This window comes from Barbus barbus (assembly GCF_936440315.1).
Source record: "Barbus barbus genome assembly, chromosome: 40".
Lineage (NCBI taxonomy): Eukaryota > Metazoa > Chordata > Actinopteri > Cypriniformes > Cyprinidae > Barbus > Barbus barbus.
In genome coordinates this window covers 10,294,628-10,315,045 of record NC_136718.1, presented here as the reverse complement: position 1 = coordinate 10,315,045, position 20,418 = coordinate 10,294,628, and the positions used below count along the sequence as shown (strand labels likewise).

General features: G+C 38.3%; 1 protein-coding gene across 3 annotated transcripts; it reads left to right on the top strand.

The window, feature by feature from the left end:
* The first annotated feature begins 690 nt into the window (after positions 1-690).
* Positions 691-20,282, top strand: LOC306859137 (uncharacterized protein). Of its 3 annotated transcripts, XM_079400001.1 has the most exons (16): positions 691-1,918; positions 10,300-10,414; positions 12,765-12,869; positions 14,088-14,130; positions 14,219-14,314; positions 14,441-14,553; positions 14,890-14,965; positions 15,212-15,396; positions 15,547-15,599; positions 15,713-15,774; positions 16,807-17,512; positions 18,449-18,578; positions 18,656-18,690; positions 18,786-18,879; positions 18,953-19,037; positions 19,128-20,282. In XM_079400001.1, the coding sequence occupies exons 3-15, from the start codon at positions 12,803-12,805 to the stop codon at positions 19,033-19,035; spliced, it is 1,743 nt and encodes a 580-aa protein (XP_079256127.1). In that variant the 5' UTR covers positions 691-1,918; positions 10,300-10,414; positions 12,765-12,802; the 3' UTR covers positions 19,036-19,037; positions 19,128-20,282. The 3 variants fall into 3 exon arrangements, with proteins under 3 accessions (XP_079256127.1, XP_079256126.1, XP_079256125.1); XM_079400000.1 differs by lacking the exon at positions 691-1,918 and having other exon boundaries at positions 10,193-10,381; XM_079399999.1 differs by lacking the exon at positions 691-1,918 and having other exon boundaries at positions 10,283-10,414.
* The last annotated feature ends 136 nt before the right edge of the window (positions 20,283-20,418 follow it).

Here is a 20,418-nt window from a genome sequence, read left to right as displayed (position 1 = left end):
CACTGGGATGTTTGGTTTCTAATAGGCCTGTGTGGTGTAATTGGCTAATTGCTTTATTTTTCTCTGAAGGGTTCTGTGTTCTGTCATAGAGGCAGGAGGCCATAAACACATATGAGCATCTCCCTCACTGTCAAGGCTTCCTGAGCTGTGATTGGCTGAGGGCTGCACTGTCACCGCAGCTGATTGGCCGGGCTGAGGATGAATGGCCATGCTGACAACCAATGGGGCCAGATGAGGGTGAGCCGGGTGAGATATGGGACGCCGCATTCTTGAGCACTAATCAAATCTTATGAGCTTTCACTGATGGGTATGTGTTATGTTTGTTGATTTGCCTTCATTAGTCTTTACAACGTGTCCATGTTCTTATGCATTTTTGTGCATGCGATGAATCATGTTGATAGACGTCTGTATAAATCCTCAATGTCTAAGGGGGTTTTAGCCAGTGAAAGAATCAGTTTGTATCAAGAGTTCATATGCAGGAGGAACCAAGACTCGCCTCAACAGATTCAAACACGTTTTGCAGCAAGCTAATAAAGTTTATATTGAAGAGGTTCTGGGGTCAAAGGTCACCCGCTGCCCTCTGCTCAGCCTCCCCTCAACACTCCATCTAGCGCTCCAACAGGAGTGCTGAAAATAGCCTGTGATGGATGCAAATCTGAACATTTCCCTCATTCCCTCCCCCTTTCTTAGTCTACCTTTCTCTGCTCATCAGACCATCTCTCGTCATCTCTATTAGTCCAGATGAAGATGGATATGGACAGTCTTTAATGTCCTGAAAAGGTCTTGGTATGTTTCACATTACCATTAATTTTTCTACAGGTCCTTTAACTTTTCATTTATGATGTATTTCTTTTATATATGCACTACTGTTCAAAATGGAGGTCAGTTAATTTTATGAATTTGTATTTTTTTATAACTTTTTTTTAAAACAAAATTAATAGTTGTATTCAGCAAGGATTAATTACACATATCAAAAGTGACAGTAAAGACATTTAATTTGTGAAAATTTGTTATATATGTGACCCTGGACCACAAAAACAGTCTTAAGTGTCAATTTATCAAAGTTGAGATTTATACATCATCTGAATAAATCAGCTTTCCGTTGATGTATAGGACAATATTTGGCTGAGAGATACAACTATTTGGAAATCTGAATCTGAGGGTGCAAAAAAATCAAAATACTAAGAAAATTGCCTTTAAAGTTGTCCAAATGAAGTTCTTAGCAAAGCATATTACTAATCAATAATTAAGTTTTCATATATTTACGGTAAGAAATTTACTAAATATCTTCATGGAACATGATCTTTAATTAATATCCTAATGATTTTTTGCATAAAAGAAAAATCAATCATTTTGACCCATACAATGTATCTTTGGCTATTGCTACAAATATATCCCAGCGACTTAAGACTGGTTTTGTGATCCAGGTTCACATATTTGCTCAACATTTGTGCCTTTTTTATTTTTATTTTTTATTTGGTTTCACAGCCACTGGCTACTTACAACTTGTGTTTTGTAGAAAAGAGCAGCTTAGACATATCTCAGCAAAATAGTTTTTTTTTTCTGTGGAAGCAAAAAAATTACATTTGAGTGATATATGGTGAATTATTCCTTTAAAGTAAGCATACAAATATTCAGACGCCTTAATGTTCTGTGAGATTCTGTTTCAGACGCACACGCATGCATACTGAGAGACGACGTGTCTAGTGGTCTGTGAGATGGACGTGGTGATCTGTCGTGCGGGTAGACAAATGTCCTGGGACACAGGAATTAGGAGGGGGCTTTTTTGGGCTGTTTTAGTCAACTTCCTCTCGGTGCCACAGAACTTCCTGTGTTGGTTCCGCGAAAGGAGACCCACCAGCTTCCCCTCAGCGGAATGAGTGCGTGCTTGTGCACATGGGTGCCAGTCTTACATGTTGTAAGTCATTGCCACCTACCACACTCAATATTCTCTTTCTGCTCTGTATTGTCAATTAGACTGCTTCAGTATTTGTCTAAAGGGTGTAACTGTTATAAATGAGGCTACTTTAGTGTGTTCAGTGGGGGTTTGGTACCAATGGATTGAAAATTGGGGAAACAATTATGGGTCAATGATGTGATAGAAATATTTTTGATACTCCAACCTGGTATTTATTTAAAAATACATTCAAATGTAATTTAGTATGAAAGTATGATATTTTCATTAATGTAATTAATTAGTTCATTAATTCAGCCAGGGTGATACCGGTATCATAATGAGGGACCCCTCATTATTATGAATATCAACTAATTTGACCTTTTATGTCATGGAAAGTTAGTTCAGTTTGTCAACTACACAGAAACATAGTGGTATTTGTGAATTAATAATGTGTAATATTTGTAAAATAAAGAAATAAACTTATCTTGAACAATATATTTAAAACATTTTTGGAAATAATAATTAAGATCTGTACACTCACATGTAATCAGTATATAAAATGTCATGTGGTGCAACTTTATAGAACCTGATATTTAAGAATTAAGTTTTGGGATATTTAAAAAAAGTTCTTCTTTAAAATTTTTTTTTTTTTTTGGAAATAACAAATTAAGATCTTCACGCTTACATTACATTCTATATTGAGGAATGTCATGTGGCGTGACTCCATAGAAACTTAGTGATATTTATGTTAATAATTTGGTTAAAAAAGAATCTTGAAATATATATTTAAAAACATTTGTATAATTAATAATTAAGATGTGTACACTCACATGTATTCAAGTTGTGAGAAAAATGTTACTACTTTTTGTTTGGTTTTACCACATGACATTTTTAGAGCCATTAAATGGAAACCTTTCCTAAAAATGCTCAAAACGTTTTTTTTTTTTAAACCATATGAAACCAACAGGAATACAAAGATGACATTTTCTAAGAACTTAGCATGTTTTGCACCAGATTTGTTTTGGTGCACTCTTTTACATCATTGGCCTACATTTTCATACAGTCACCAGCACAAAATACTCAAGTGCAGCCTCTGTCACTTCGACTGAAGGGCAAACGGAGACCGTCTGGATCGGTGAGGGTCACCTGGAAAACACACTGAATTTTGCCGAAGCATGTGACAGATTAAAAGATTTTAAATATTTGGCATGTCCAAACAAGTGTTCTAATGATTTAGGATATGGGCTTACATTTGAAATACACATAAAGTGAAATATATCTATTTATGCTACAGTAATTTTCCATCATTAGAAACGAAGAAATGGTGACTTTTGAATCTCTATGTTAAGATTACAGTATTCTTTGGGGATTGGAAACCAAAGCTCCACTGTTCCCGACCCCGGTCCTGTATCTTTCTTTCCTCTCTCGTTCTTGTTTGATGTCACTATAAGTGGAGTCTCTGGGTGGGCTTGGACGGTATCGGGTCTTGGACTGACTGACTGCTCCATCATGTTGTTTTCTGGCAACACTACAGACAAATGATCAAGACACATCCATTCCTTTGCTCCGTAGCGGAACGGAGCGATCTGGCCATGCCTTGTGCTGTTAAACAGCAATGGACCTGGTTTCCATCCTTCCCGTACCGGCAGGTTTAAAGACATTCTGTTGAGTTTATCAAAAGTAGTTTGAGAGCAGAAACGACATCACAACTTCCAATGGGAAATCATATTGCCGCCAATTATGAATGTGTGTGTAAACGTGTTTGTTTATATGCAGCATCTCTACAGTGTGTGATAAAAATGTTAAGCATTCATTTTGAGTTTAGATTGACCATCTGTTCAGTTGCTGTAATGAAGTCTCACAGGTGAACCACTGTACAGCGCCTTCTAGTGGCCGACTGCAGAGGTCTCACCTGGACCTGTAAATTGAGACTACTACCAAAACCTGCCGAAAGAAAAAAAAAAATTGAATAGGTTTTAGAAAATACATATTTTATTCATTTATAAAAAATTCCCTCTATGTGGATAAATGTTTTGACGGGCCTTTCAAAACATTCAAGCGGTGCAATCAAAAGAGTTACTGTATGGTGATGAATATTTATTGGCATTTGACTGCTCATGAATATTTAAAACTTTTCATAAAAGCCATATGAATACAGTATTTACCTCTGTACACCAGTGAGTAGGCTACATCATGCGGTTACAGTACGGCCCAAAAGTCTGCATTGAAAAATTGTGATTTATAGGATCAAATAAAACTAGGATTGAGAATCAAAGAAACATCGCAATGTAAAATTAGTGTATAAAATAGTGACATTGATCTTGTGACTCTTTGTACAAACAGTCAGATGCTTTTCCATTGAACCTTAAGGTGTTCTTTGGATCATCTCAGATCATACTGGAGAACATGATCAGCTTTTACACAGTTTGACTGCTCTCATGAAAACAAATAAAAAATGAACCAAATCTCAAGACATTAGGAGATTCATGTATACTTTTTTAGATAAATATTCAACTTTTCACCCAAATTGTTAATCCTGCAATGTAAGCACTTTTAGTAGTGATATTACAAGTTTGGATCCCATTGTATCAGTTTTGAATTATTTTCATCTGTTTTTATAGCCAAAGTAACATTGCTTTGTTCGCAAAACACAGGTAGCCCATTGTTCTTTCATGTGAGTTGCCATTTTACGATGACTGAGCTTGTTTCTGCAGTGTTAGACGTCTTTTGAGTTACATAAACATTTATGCAGCAGTATTTTTTAAAGGGGGATTCACCGTGTCTTGTAAATCTGTCTCATGCTTTGAAGTCTTATCTGGCTCAAGACATGGATTGTAGTGCTGCTCTGATCCGATGGAATCCCAGTCCCTCGCGTGTGTTCTTGTGTGTGTTCCTGCACCCCAGAAAACCCTGGTGCATATTTTACTGTTGAATGATCAAGCCATGCAATTAATACAATGTAAAAGATAAAACACTTTTTTAGGTAGTAATTTGAAGTTGTGCATTAATATCAGATAGTCTTTGGCAATTTTGGATTGCATTGTTTTGCTTTGATATGTATAGGCTATGTATTTATTACCAATGCATTTGAAACAAACTATTGTTATTAGAGAGGGTAAATAACTATTTATTTATTTATAAAGCCAGTGTATTTTAGACTAACCGCACAAGTCAGTTCAACTTCAGTTTATGTCAAGTAATGACACACCCAGTAATCTATGCTGCTTCTGAGCAGACTTCCTACGTTTTTTTTTTAGATAAATTAGAAATCCGTTAATAATTAAAACTGCATTTGCAATATTTGACAGCAATCCCTGTCTTTGTTAATTATAATATGTGAATATTGATGAATGGTACCTGTGTTAATCCCATAGGCCTGTACACACTGTTTAAACCTGTGCCGTTACTCCGCCCAGTGGGCAAAAAGCAGATCACATCTCAGAGCACTAGAGTTATTTTGCAGATTTTACACTTTGCTTCATGAACCTGAGAAACCAGTTTGCATCTGTCACCATTTGGAGATTGGATCTCTTTGGCCTTTAAATCCATATGCCATCCATAGCCATTTGCCTATTACAAGATAAACAGACCTCATTTGTTACAAGTTTTGTTATTCTTCAAAATGGTTTTATATAAAAAATAGGTGCGTTATAAAGCTGACATAAATCTAGTTTAGTCTACAGTGGAATAGTGTGCTCATAAGCTGCACATGACTAACAGTCTTATAGGGGTGGAGATGCACAGCTCACTGACCTGGTCTGTCTGGTACTGCAGAATCTGACATTACCAGCATCTGTCTTGCTGACTTCTGGTGTCATTCTCTCAGAGCTGCATTGCATAGGTTTGAATATCTCACGCTGGACCAGAGCCCTGCTTGTTCATCATATTTAATATGCATAATGGTGACCTGGCCTATTCATTCTCATACAGACCCAAGTTTATGTCAGCCTCAACCCTCCAGATTCTTTGTTGTGTGGTATTGAGGGCTGTGAGCCCTAACTTTAAACGTATCAGACAGGATATATGAATCCTGTCTGATACAAATCCAACTCTCTAACCACTAGGCCACAACTGCCCTATAATAGATTTCTAGAGCCCATAGGTTTCTACTAGATCTCTACTTCCTGTCAGTGGTTCTATCAGTAACGGGCAGTTTAAAGGTGTAATGACACCGTTAAATGGGTTATCAAAAAAAAAAAGAAATGTAGAGCAGTGACTTGGTTCTGTCTCAAGTTCAAGTTTCAAGGATTCAAGGAACTTTTATTGGTATACCAGCTCACATTTTCATGTTATGATACGAAATTAGGACTCAGGTCCCGGTTTAAAAACAAGAGGAAGTAGTCCAAGGGAGGTAATCCATAATATTGCACCTATAATAAGTGAAGTATTGCATTTAAGGTGGAAAAAGTGTTTGTAGTGCAGGTCAGTGCGTATGTGTGTGTGCGCATGCACGTGTTCGGAAGGGGAGAGGGAGTGCCTACAGAACATGGTTCATGTACAAGGGAGGAGGAGGGCGCCTGTCTCTTCTGAAGTCCACCACCATCTCCTTTGTCTTCTTCACGTTGATGCAGAAGTTGTTTCCTCTGCACCACTGCATCAGGTGTTCCACCTCCTCTCTGTATTTCGACTCATCATTGTCAATGATGCGTCCCACTACTGCTGTGTCGTCCGCGGAGTGAACAGGGGGGGGGGGGGGGGGGGGGGGGGGGGGGGGGCTCAGCACACACCTGTGGCGAGCCAGTGCTGAGAGTGATGGAGGAGGAGATGGTGTTGTGGATCCTGACAGTCTGAGGTCTATTGGTCAGGAAGTCCAGGACCAGTTCCCCAGTGTAGGACTCAGACCAAGGGAGGAGAGCTTCTGTACCAGGGTCTGTGGGATGATGGTATTAAAAGCCAAGGAGATATCCAGGAAGAGCAGACGAACATAGGAGTTTCTGCTCTCAAGGTGGGTGAGGGCTGTGTGAACCATTGATGAAATGGTGTCATCTGTGGAGCGGTTTTTCTTGTAGGCATACTGGTGGGAGTCCACAGTGACATCGATGGAATCTTTAATGTGGGCCATGACTAACCTCTCGAAGCACTTCATGACTACTGGGGTTAGGGCTATGGGTCGACAGTCATTGAGGCCTGTCACTGTGGAGCACTTTGGGACGGGGACAATGGTGGCAGTCTTTAAGCAGGTGGGGATGGATGCCAGTGACAGTGAAGTGTTAAAGATGTCTGTAAACACCTCAGCTGATGCGCACTGAATCTTCTGAGCATATGTGGCTTTAGCCCTCGCGATGCCTGCCGTCAGTTCTTTCCTCGCCACATTCAGCGCTGATGCCTCACCTGCTCTGAACGCAGCATCCCTAGCTTTCAGCAGAGCTCTCACCTCAGCATTCAGCCAGGGTTTCTGATTCGGAAAGCATGTTACTGTCCTGGTGATGGCGACATCATCAGCACACTTGGGAATGAAACCGAGGACGGAGGAAGTATATTCCTCCAGGTCCACCTCTCCCTCACATGTAGCTGCATCTCTAAAGACCTGCCAGTCTGTACACTGAAAGCAGTCCTGGAGCAAAGAGGCTGCATCACTAGGCCACACAGTGACAATCTTTTTTGTTGGCCTGATCCGTCTCAGCAAAGGGCGGTAAGCTGGTGCTAACAGGATGGAGATATGGTCGGAGAGGCCAAGATGGGGGTGAGGAAGAGCCCTGTATGCACTGTGGATGTTAGTGTACACACAGTCCAGAGTGTTATCTCCCCTTGTGGGAATGGTAACATGCTGGTAAAAACTGGACAGAGTGTCCGTCGGTTTCACGTGATTAAAGTTTCCCGCAACCACGTAAGTTTATTTGTATAGTGTTTTTTACGATACAAATCGTTGCAAAGCAGCTCTACAGGAAATTAAGTTTCCACAATATATTTATATATTGCAGAACCTTAATATATTTAACTTATGGCAAAATTTGGTAATTCTGTATGTTGTCTGAGCATTGGCATCCTCTGAGGGGTTGGCATTATCTTTTCTCATGTGTTCGGTCATCTCAGATCATTTAAGGGTTGGATCCAGACTGAAGCTTCTGTAATTCCTAGTTACCACGGGATGCAGAAACAGAGAAACAAATAAAAAGTGAGTGAAGTGACATACTGCCAAGTATGGTGACCCATACTTGGAATTCGTGCTCTGCATTTAACCCATCCAACGTGCACACACACAGCAGTGAACACACACCCGGAGCAGTGGGCAGCCATTTATGCTGCGGCGCCCGGGGAGCAGTTGGGGGTTCGGTGCCTTGCTCAAGGGCACCTCAGTCGTGGTATTGAGGGTGGAGAGAGCGCTGGACATTCACTCCCCCCACCTACAATTCCTGCCGGCCCGAGACTCGAACCCGCAACCTTTGGATTACGAGTCCGACTCTCTAACCATTAGGCCACGACTTCCCCTAAAGAGACATAATTAGAGTAGCTGCTGTTCCATCTAAGCAAAAATGATTTGTTCAACCCAAGCTAAAGAATAATAATAATGTACATTTGATCAGATATAACTGCAGCACAAGATTATAAGATGCATTATGTCTATTGGTTGTCGATTGGATGGAGGCAGATCTGAATGTGAGCTTCCAGTCAATTGTAATAAAGGGGCAGAGTTTGAGCAAACTGAATGATTGGAGAAGTCCAGCATACGTCAAAAGTAAAATTCTGAGATTAAAAAAAAAAAGAAATTTACTCATGGATGATTGATTCACAAACAAACAAAAAAACTTAAGCTCACTGAAGACAAGTAAACAGTCAGTGACTATATAAGAATAAGAAACTAATTACAAGCAATCCTACATACATTGTATAAAGGAATCAAATGTATAAAAACAATGCACATTTTCACTGTGTAAATGTTATTAAAGATACAAAATTGATTTAGTTCAGAGTAATGACAGATTTTCTCTCTTTTGTTGCTTTATTAACACGAATGACAGACAGCAGGAATATTAGACTGCTGTCACTTTAGGAGCTGCCCAGATCCAATATCCTTTGGAATATTGGGCCTTTCAAATTACTGTTTACGAGGATACTTGCAAAGACGAGCAGTTTTATTGTTTTGCTGATTTTATTTATGCAGTTGTTGTTAAGGTGCATTCACATTAGTGAGATTTTACAGGCAAAAAAGGTCCAATGTCCACAGTCCACAGTAGTGATTTATGAAGCAAAACTCACACGGAAGTCACTTTCAAACCAAGCAGCTTTCTGTTTGTCAATGCAGCAAATTCATGTGGCAGACTTAACCAAGAGAAAAATCTGCATGGGGAATTTTTTTGCTCTTGAGCAAAACTCCTGATCACGCAGATTCCTAATTGAAACGTAACCGCGATAGAGACGATAGTCAAAAATTTCTACTGGTTGACAATTTTCTACCGATTAATCATGTCATGCTATACATATATATCCTTGAGTACCTTTACAAAACACAATAATGGTTTTAATGTAGTAAAACGGGTTTTTGACAGTATGGCTCACATTCCACAAATTAGCGAAGGTTTTCAGTTTCACCTTGTTTTTAGTACAAATACCATAATTAAATTACGGTTACTGCAGTAAAAGCATGAAAAATATCTGGTTAATATGGTTTTGCTGCAAATACTATATATTTACCAAGATTACTGCTGTAAAACCATAGTTAAATGTGTGGTTGTTTTGCTTTTACACCAAATATTGTTTTTACTATAGTAAAACCATGGATCATTTTCCAATGGGTGCACAGTAGGACAGGAGTCATCTTGTTAGGAGGTTCTCAGGTGTTCTGCAGGTGTGGTGATCAGAGGAACCTCCAATGCTGCTTCAAGACTCTCATTTTGATAGCTTGGTTTTTGTAAAGTTACTTATGACTTGATACAGATCATTCAGTTTAATGATTATTATCATGAAATATGAGGGTTTAAAAAGACAAATTTCCCTCACCAGGCTATGTATGTAGTAAATAAATGCTAATAAATACTTTCCCATGTCACTGCAAGTTCAAGTTTATTTGTATAGCGCTTTTTACGATACAAATCATTGCAAAGCAGCTCTACAGGAAATTAAGCAACAAAGTTGAACAAATGCATCTTTAGTTCCTTGAGATTAAAAGAGCAAATCAAAGCAGAATGAAGCGGCTTTGTGTGTCTAAAGGTTCTCTATATCCTTCTGAGGATTTTTTTTTTCTTTGTGGCCGGGCAGGTTTAGTGGGATTTCAGCAGGACCGGTTTATCCAGGGGAGAACTGGTGTTTGTGTGCCACGCTAAGGAACTGCTCAAACCTGTTCTCCTCGTCAGTGGAGAGAAGAAGGAGGGGCTGCTTGGAGAGCAGGAGGAGGAGAGGAGCACAGGGCGTATGTGACTTTTCTTTTTAACCTTTCCTCTCTATTTCATTCTCATTCCCATTAGTTTTCAATCGGATGTGGCTCTCCGGGGGGCTCCGGATGACACTGGCTTGACGAGGAGGCCGATAGCATCGCGTGATTGGCAGGTAACGTGATTGACGTCCGCAAAGTGGCACGGGGTGAGTGGACTGCTCGGTTCTCCTGAACACACTGTATTGACCAGATGTTATGTGTTTTGTTGTTTGTTTATTGAGCGATTGCATGATGTGGTCAGTCATCAATAACGCAACACATCATATTTACAAAAACACAATCACTCATTATTTAAGCTATTTCAGTTGGGTGGGGTGACGGCGTATTTTTTTCTATTTGATCACTGATATGAATTCATCTAGTCTTAGTATTTCATTTTCCGTTCACATGTCTATTTTTATTATTAAAATTATTGTTTACTAAGCTTTTCTCTTTATATTACTTGAAATATTGAGAATATTAATTTAATAATCAAAAGTATGAGAATCATTCAAAATAACTATTTAAAAGTAATAATTGAACACTGATAAGATTGAGTCCATTGATATTGTATCATAAACTCATTACAGTTTCGCAAAGTTTAACATTTGTTTGCAGCTTCCCCTCTCTCTCTCTCTCTCTCTCTCTCTCTCTCTCCCTCTCTCGCTCACATCTCTGGCTCTCATTTCTCTCATATTTTGATTGTCCTGCCCTTGGTAATGTAACAGGTATTAAACTGAAACATGTAAAACACAAACAACTATCAACTGCCAAAAAACAAAACCTAGCAATATCATAGGCAGAGATTGCGTAATGTCAGACCTGATCCACCAATCCATCTCGGAAGCATACGTTCTCATGTATTCTAATAGTAATATTATGCCCCAAGCCTGTTCAAAGACTCCACCTGTCCATACTGTAGACTTAACTGACTGATTTAGTATGTTTTATATCAATTACAGTATGCATTATATATAATCTCCCACTTATTTAGAGACACCGTGAATGACCTCTGACCCCAAATGTCAAGGGCACTGAGAGTCAGATATGATAACACTTGTTTGTATGGTAAATCTATACAGGTATATTATAAATTGTTAGAAATCATTTTTGCAAAGTCAGCTCAAAGGAGTGGGTTTAAAACTTTAGTTTGTGTGTGTGTGTGTGTGTTTGTGTGTAGATGTGTGTGAAAAGTGAAGTTTGCAGTTCTGAGAGACAGGTTCCCTCTTGCTCCCGCTGCTGTAACGTTCAAAACTGTTATCTAACGTATCCCGACATGCAGAGAGAGTGAAGGAGCAGGCGAAATTCACTCAGATCAAAATGCAAAAAAGATTGTATGGGGGAGGGGGGGGGGGGGGTAACCACACCCTCCCAAGAGCTCTCAACGACATGCTGTATCTTTGCAGGCAGAAGTCATGCAGATGGGGTTAAAAAATAGAATGAGTCATTATAATGTATTCAGATGTTTCTATGCACAGTTCCCACTTTGCATTGAAATTAAAAACGCTGTTTTACTAGAAAGTGTGTTTGCATCCCATCAGTTTTAAGAGAAGTTATGCTCTCTACTGTACAAAAGTTTGGGGTCGTGAGATTTGGGGTCGTCTCTTATGCTCACCAAGGCTACATTTATTTGGTCATAAATAAAGTAAAAACAGTAATATTGTGAAATATTATTGCAGTTTAAAAAACTGTTTTCTATTTTAATCCATTTTAAAATGTAATTTATTTCTGTGACACAAAGCTGAATTTTCAGCATCATAACTCCACTCTTCAGTGTCACATTATTCTTTATAAATCATTCATGAACTGATTTGCTGTCACTTTTGATCAATTTAATAGGTTTTTGCTGAATAAAAGTATAAATTTCTTAAAAATATATAGTTATACTCACCCTAACTTTTGAACAGTAATGTATATATGAAATATATATTCACATTTCAGTCATTTAAACATTGGTCATTGTGATTAGGCCTTTACATCAACCATGAAGATCATCAGAATTGAGAATTTAGTTTTTAAAGATTTTTGAGGCAGTCATTTATGAGGCAAATGATATTTGAAGATAGCACAGGTCAGGGAAGATAAGCTGAACGTTGTCATGTTTAGATGTTAGTGTCGTATATGTGTCAAATTGAAACCCATTTATAAGTTGTCTGCGCATAACAAGGGTTATAAATAAACTTCCTGATCCTGATTGTTTAGATGCTAGCACAATCACACATGCTGTGGTAAATCCGACTCTCCTTATTTCTTACTCTCCCACTCTCTCTTCTATACACAGCCATATATGCATACACAAATAAAGTTAGGCCTGCGGTGCACATCTTGTAGAACCAGTTTGGCAAGACCAGGTTTTAATAGCCTTGGTATATATGAGTGAAGACATTTAAGCTCATATTTTAGCAGGTTAAGCCAGGGCAACAGCAAAACATGAACTGGCAGCAGTTGTAAACTAATCATGCATTGATTTAACAAATCTTAATTTTTTCATATTTTCCTTCCTATCCTTATTTGTAGGAAGACGAGTGAAGAGACAGGTGTGCAGGAACACCAGCATGGCTGTGGAAAGCTTTCCTGAACTCCTGCAGAAACTGCGGGAAGTGCATGAACATGAGTTAGCGGGTAAGACCAGACATCTTTTTTTTTTTTTTTTTGAGATTTCGCCAATAGGCAACTTCACAAACCAATGACTATGAACAGTAAAAACATCTTTACATAACCAAAAAAAAAAAAAAGATAACTATTGGTCATATTTACTGTTGGTCAGCAGAATTTCTCAGATGAAATCCAGTCGTTTCAATTAGGAATCTGCGTGATCAGGAGTTTTGCTCAAGGGCAAAAAAATTCCCCATGCAGATTTTTCTCTTGGTTAAGTCTGCCACATGAATTTACTGCATTGACAAACAGAAAGCTGCTTGGTTTGAAAGTGACTTCCGTGTGAGTTTTGCTTCATAAATCACTACAGTGTTGACTGTGGACATTGGACCTTTTTTGCCTGTGAAATCTCGCTAATGTGAATGCACCTTAACAACAACAACTGCATAAATAAAATCAGCAAAACAATAAAACAATGCTATGAGCTCACAAACTCTTAAATTAGCAACATTTTGAGTATAAATCTGACATTGTTTATTCACCACCATGTCATTCCAAGCCTTTTTGACTTCCTTATTTTTCTTTTATGTCTTACTTTCTGAGCACAAAAGGCGATAGTTTAATGAATAAAGGTAGGGTGTATTCAACACAATGGCATTACATCGTGACTCACATTAATGCTTCATAAAGCACCCAAAAATGTTAGCAAAAATAAGCCTGAACATGATATTTGAAGGAATAGTTGACTAAAAAATGACACATTCCAAGATGTAGCTGAGTTTGTTTCTTCGTTAGAACAGATTTGGAGAAATGTAGCATTACATCACTTGCTCACCAAAGAATTCTCTGTAGTGAATGGGTGCCGTCAGAATGAGAGACCAAACAGCTGATAAAAACATCACAGTAATCAACAAGTAATCCACACGACTCCAGTCCATCAAACTTGTAAAGTAAAAAGCTCCATGTTTGTAATAAACAAATATATCATTAAGAAAACACTTCTAAACTAACTTGTATTTTGTAAAGCGACAGTTTAAAGTTAATCATGGATTTGTTTATTACAAACATGCAGCTTTCCGCTTCAAAAGAGGTTAATTGGTGGACTGGAGTTGTATGAATTACTTTTATTGTGATGTTTTTATCAGCTGAATACAACCGCAAATTTTAATTTTTGGGTGGACTCACAACAGTCAGTGCTTCACACTCCAGTTGTCTAGATTCATGTGTTTTTCTCTCTCTCTACAGGGTGGCAAGAGAAAGTATTGGAGCTGACAAATAAAAAGAATATGTGAGTGTGAATACCATATTTTTCAAGCTAAAATTTACATCATATTTGAAATCTACCTCAATGATGTTTTATGTGCATTCTGTTGTAGTGATGCAAAGCGCATAGAAGAGCTTTACAACAGGAACCAGCAGATGAAAGAACAGCAGCGGATTCTTACTGAGAACATCAAACAACTGGAGAACAGGTGTGTGTGTGTGTGTGTGTGTGTGTGTGTGTGTGTGTGTGTGTGTGTGTGAGAGAGAGAGAGAGTCAGTCTTAAATGTAATCTCACACACCACTGCCCACACTGGATGTGTCTGCCGATCCTCAGGTTGCGGGCCGGGTTGTGTGACAGGTGTACAGTCACTCAGGATGTGGCTAAAAAAAGACAGCAGGAGTATGAAAACTCCCAGCTCCAGAGTCTGCAGCACATCTCTTTACTGGGTGAGCTATAAAATATTGATTTGTTTTATGCAAAAAGTCACAAAAAGATTTATTTTGAGATATCGTTAATCAGGTTTTACACAAATGCTGTGTATCTGCTGTTTATACTAGTGATATTATTTGGAATAAAATAATAAGAAAAAATATGTTAAAAAAATTATAAAAAATACAGTAAAATGGTACTGTTTTAAATAACTGTTATCTATTTTAAAATTTTGTTTTTTATTTACTTTTATTTAGCAAGGATCAATTAAATTGATCAAAAGTATTAATTTCTTTCAAAACAATCACAGAGGAATATATGAATATTAGTGATAATCTTGTTTACTGCTGCAGTGAGTGAGATGAATGCACTAAAGAAAGAAAACAACAGACTGAGAGAGGAGCTGAAGGGCTTGAGGGATATATCAAAGTGAGTGGCCCATTTGCTCAACATGCTCAACTTGCATATTTGTGCAAGTATTTCCTGTTGTTTCTTATCTGCCAGTTCTGATCCTGTCACATAGTGGTACGATCTTATTTACTGTACCATGCAGCACTCTGCACAACATTTTGGTAAAATACCTTTCGCCCAATGTTGGTCACTTGTGGTCAGGGCCAGTTAACAGACTAGTACTATGTATTGTATATAATAATAACTCCTTGCTTCACCTTTCAGCCGGCAGAATGGTCATTCAGAGGAAGCTATCACCCCAGAGGTCAAGGTATCACCTGACACAGCAGTGGCTGCTGTGACTTTACTGGCCTCGGGGCTGAAGTCCAGCCAGCCTCCACCAGGGGACGCCACCGCACCTGCAGCTACTGTCAAACATGAGACGGAAAACAGCCCAAATGACAACCTGGGTAAGTTATTGCAGACATTTCTGACATAAATGAGAACTAGTGCTGTTTTATTCTGATAATACTTTAGATTACTACTACTGAATCTACTGAATGTATCTAAGTTTCTTCACATCTGATGAAAAGATTATTAATGTTCTTTATCCTGAACAGAAAAAGCTTCTGAACACAAACTTATGCAAAGCTGGGGCAGGCTGTTTTCATTTGTAAGCAATCATTTGTTTTTGCTCTTTTAAAATTGGTTGTTTTATAGTAAATCGTGTTCTTTCTATTCTTTTGTGTTTTATTGTTTGCTGTAATTTGTGTTTCTCTCTTTCAGGAGTCGAATAAGCCCATGTTGCCCATCTCAAGATGGGGCACAGACCACAGTGCTGAAAGAAGGTGAGATGAACAGACAAAACAAGATGCATTCAAATTATAAGTGAATTAAAGGCAATATATCATGAAAATCTGACTTTTTACTTGTTTAAGTGCTATAATCTGGTCCCCGGTGCATCTACAAACTCAGAAAATGTAAAAAAGCAAAACCCAGTAATTTTTGGTAAGCCTTTCTCTGCAAGCTTGTGAAAAAATTAGCTGCTCAGATTTCGCTCCCCTGTGACATAGAATCTTTTTATAATATTACCGCCCCTTAATCTGCATGTTTCCACCCACGGCGCCGCCATTCTGTTTTCGCCAAGTGACAGCAGTATACCAGATCTAACGCCATGAAAGTTTGAGCAAACTGTTGTGTCTTTGGCTGCACTGACGAGCCCAGAACACTATTTAGAGTCCCAGCCTCAAAGGAGACAAGAGAGCATTGGATTTATTGATCTATTTCCTGTATATCATGCTGCTGCCACATAGATCCAGTATAAACATGCAATTTCTTTCCCAGCTGTTTACCTTCACAGACATAACCGACTGTTTTTGTAACTCGTGTGTTTTAACATAAACTTGTGTGTATTTGACAGTTTAAGCACAATAAGACATGAAAGAGAACTTAGTTTAGTACTTACATGCTGTGTGACAGCCACTTTCTGTGCTTCAGATGTGTGCGCTCAGAAAACCATATGTCAAAAGTTTAAACTAATATGGTTAAAAACCCATGGTTTCAATGCAATACGTGATAATCAAAACCAAACAGATGTTTTTAGCAGAGTATTTGAGTTAAGCCACTGCCCTATTCTGGAAAAGGGGGCGGAGAGCAGCAGCTCATTTGTGTTTAAAGAGACAACAACGTGTTTCTGCTTCTACTCAAAATAGACATTTGAGTGGAAATGATATAATAAATGATCTGTGGGGTATTTTGAGCTTGAACATCACAGACACACTCTGGGGACACCTGAGACTTATATTACATGTTGTAAAAAGGGGCATTATAAGTCTCCTTTAAGGTGATGCTTCTTAATTCTTCTCCTTATGCGTCAACAGATCTTCCAGCGTGGACTCGGTTGAGCACAGACATTCCCCTTTGTCTCCTTCTCTTCCATCTCCTCTTAGTCTATTGAAGAACAATCCTATTTTTTCTTCTGTTGCCTCCGAGGAACGTAGCAGCCGGCAACAAATCCATGCCCCCGTCCCCTTCCGGCCACTTCCGATCAAGACCGGTCCCCTGTCTATCCCATGGCAGCTCTCAGAATCTACTGACTGGGTAACGGTAGCAGCGGGCGGCTCTGGTGTTGGGACTGCGATAGCAGTTCACCCAAGCCAGACCCCAATTCCCAGCTCAAACATACTGCGTTTCCCTAAACTGGTACCACCGAGCAGCGGCCACCAGTCTCGCACACATGGCCCAACACCTAGCGGTCTGCGGCCCTGCTCGCGCAGAAACCTGTCGGAGCATGCAGAAAGTAGAGAAAAAAGAGTGACAGAAGCCGTTACAGTGCCACCCCAGTGGAAAGTCTCAGCAATGCAGCCAGAGAGGATTTTTGGACAGAATCTGAGAGTGGATGAAGAGGAAGCACCGTTAGACCTGTCTGAGTCAGGACGTTCAAAAAGCAAAGAGAAAGAGAAGACACACTCACAGAGCGACTCATCTTCGTCTTCATCTTCATCACCACCTGATATACTTTCATCGTTATCTCAGTGTCCATCAAGCCCTCAAAGTGACCAGCAGACAGCAGACAATAATACGCAGGTAGACTTCAAATGATGCAGAAATGCCTCCTCATTAAATACATTCCTTTGGTCGAGACAATATTTAATGAGTGTATCCAGCCTGAATAGAAAATCTATAAAATCATGTTAAAATTACTATCATGAAAATATGTTAATTATACTTATAAACAGCAAATCATAGTATATTACTAAAGCTAAAAATAGTCAAGTTAAACATTTCTTTTTTCTTAACAGTTTCAGTTAGTCTACACTTTGTGAGCTAACTGCTTAGCTAGCTGCTAGCTTAGTGTATTGCTAGCTTGGTTAAGAAATACTCGGCTAGACTACAATAACACAACAAATTAAATTCTTCCCTTTCTTTAGTTTGCTTTCAGTAAAGCAACCTACCAGTGTAGCAAAAAAAAGAAAAGCTTTTTTTTATTAGCTATTAGAAGATAATGCCGTTTTGATCAAGCATTCAGGATATTGCACGAATAGCAGTCCTTGCTCTTTGACATGGAAAACGTTCTGCTTTGTCTTTGCTTAAAACGATTTTTGCAAGAAGAGCAACAAAAACACTAAATTACTGATTATATTGTTTTTAAAATGCCACCTTCTCAATATTAACTTCTTGTTTATGAAGCTCTTTGCATTTAACCTACTGTATACTGTATACTAACTGTTGCACACTCAGACTAATGTTTCTTTGTGTTTGCATTGTTCCTGTTTACGAAGACCTGGGCATATAGAAAAAAAATTATATTGCGGTTTTGTTAAATCAAGGCCACATTGATTTCATTCCTTCATTTAAGTTGTGGCCACAATTTAAATAAAACAAAGGAACAAATAATCACAACATGGCTACGACTGACCTAAAATGACTTAATGAATTCATTTTAGCAACAAATTCTGCACATATTTGTATTTACGAGAGTGCAATTAAAATTGCATGTGATGTTTGATTCACATTACACAGCAGGAGGAAGCACAGGAAACATGTAAAGAAAAGGAAGAGGTAAAGGAAGGTGAAACATCTCCAACAGCTGAGATGTCTGTCAGCCCAGAGAAGAAGAAAATCCCACCGCTAACCATTTCCCTGCAACCAGGTAAAGCTTCACTCTTGTTGCTTGGTTTAGGTTTATTTGCATTGTGTTAAGTTGAATTGGACTGTTTTGCCTTGCAGTTGTGGTTATGGAGACGCTTAAATCAGGAGTACAGGTAATCTTAGCACTGAACTTATGTTATGTCATTAAATCTCAAACAGCTTTATGAGATCAGTTCTAACTTCTGCTTTGTTGTGGCTGATGGTGAAGTTGTCTGATCATGGAAGCAGACCAATGGAGCAAGAGGAGAAAGAGAACAATAACCTCGAAACAAGCAGAAAAAGACTTGGGCAGGATACTGATGGTAAGAGGTCATCTTTTAATCATTTTTTAATACATTTAGCATCTAAAATGTTACTTTTATTATTTTGTCTTAGCTTTTTCCCAGCGCTCACTAAAGAAGAAAATTCGGCTGAACAGGGGACCTCAAGGAAACCATGCAGACTCAGAGCAAGGATGAAGGTCTCCTTTTATTTTTCTCTGTTTTATGTTAATTGGCTTTGTTTGATATTTTCACAAATGTTTTTCTTCATATTTATTTTTTATATACAGGCAATGGATTCAGCTATGATCTAGTTGCTGTGGTTGCTTTCACCTTTCGCCCGCCAGTTTCCAAGTTTGAATCTCTGGTGTTCGCTTTAGTTTTCCACAAAAAAAAAAAATCAACAACAACGCTAGACTTCATCTACACCTCTGTCAACATAATTCTCATGTATCAAACAGAATACATACTGCAATCCAAACTGGAATCAAATAAGATCTATTAGTAGCATGTGCAGCGATATCGTTCATACTGTACATGGGTAAATTTGTGCTGGATGAATTTGATACTTCATTGAGTCAATTTCCCAGCAATCTTCAGCTGTACCAAAACAGGAAGCCAGCTGTTTTTACTGACAAGGGGGCTGTTAATAAACCTATCAGCTAGATATGTTTTTAATTCCTCAGTTTCACGTTCTTCCTATTTTCTAACATATCACAAGTAATTAATAAGCACATATAACATGAGCATATATATAATTGCCTGCTGTCTTGTGTTGTAAACATTATCATGTCAGCTCTGTTTATTTTCATTCTCTCTTCCGTGTAAAAAGTGTCGCGCATCGTCTATTTTTGTCTCTGTCTGAGCACTAAAGCCTGCTTCTTGTAGATGTGACAAAATGAAAAACCCTCGGCTTCCCCTTTTGTTTTTTTGAGATGTCAAGCATATGTTTTGTAATAGAGAATTTTCCACTTTGAGCTGTAAAAGCTGCAAAAGGAGGAAGGGTAAAACTGTGAAGAAAAAAGTCTACTTTTTTTAACTTTCTGTACCATTGTTTCAAACTAGCTGTAAACCTTTCCTTTGCACTATTTTAGATAGTTTTAAGAGATAATTTGGAGATTATCTGATACTAAAATTCCTCCGCTACGTTAGTTCCTCAACTAACGTCTATCAAATTAAATACAAGTACATTGCATAAACCGATGGCTGTGGTCATACTTTGTGAACTATCACCTGTAATTGGTTTAGGATGTGGGAATTACCTGCATTATATAAATCATTTTCACTGTGAAGAACACGAGTGCTTCGAGTCGTTGGAACAATTCAGAGTTTTCACTTGAATATGCTTGAACACTTAACTTGCTTACTTTTGTATACTGAACAAAGATGTATGAATTTAAAGTACAAAGGTAGAAATCCCAATAAAAACCTTGCATCAACATATCACACCTGACTTTCTGTTTTCTAATTTTCTAACAGGAATGTTTTATTTGATCTATGCACATAAATGTTTTGTTTAATATTCCCAGGTGACCAATTTCATTTCTCTCTTATAAGTATTTGCATATTAAGAATGAAGTT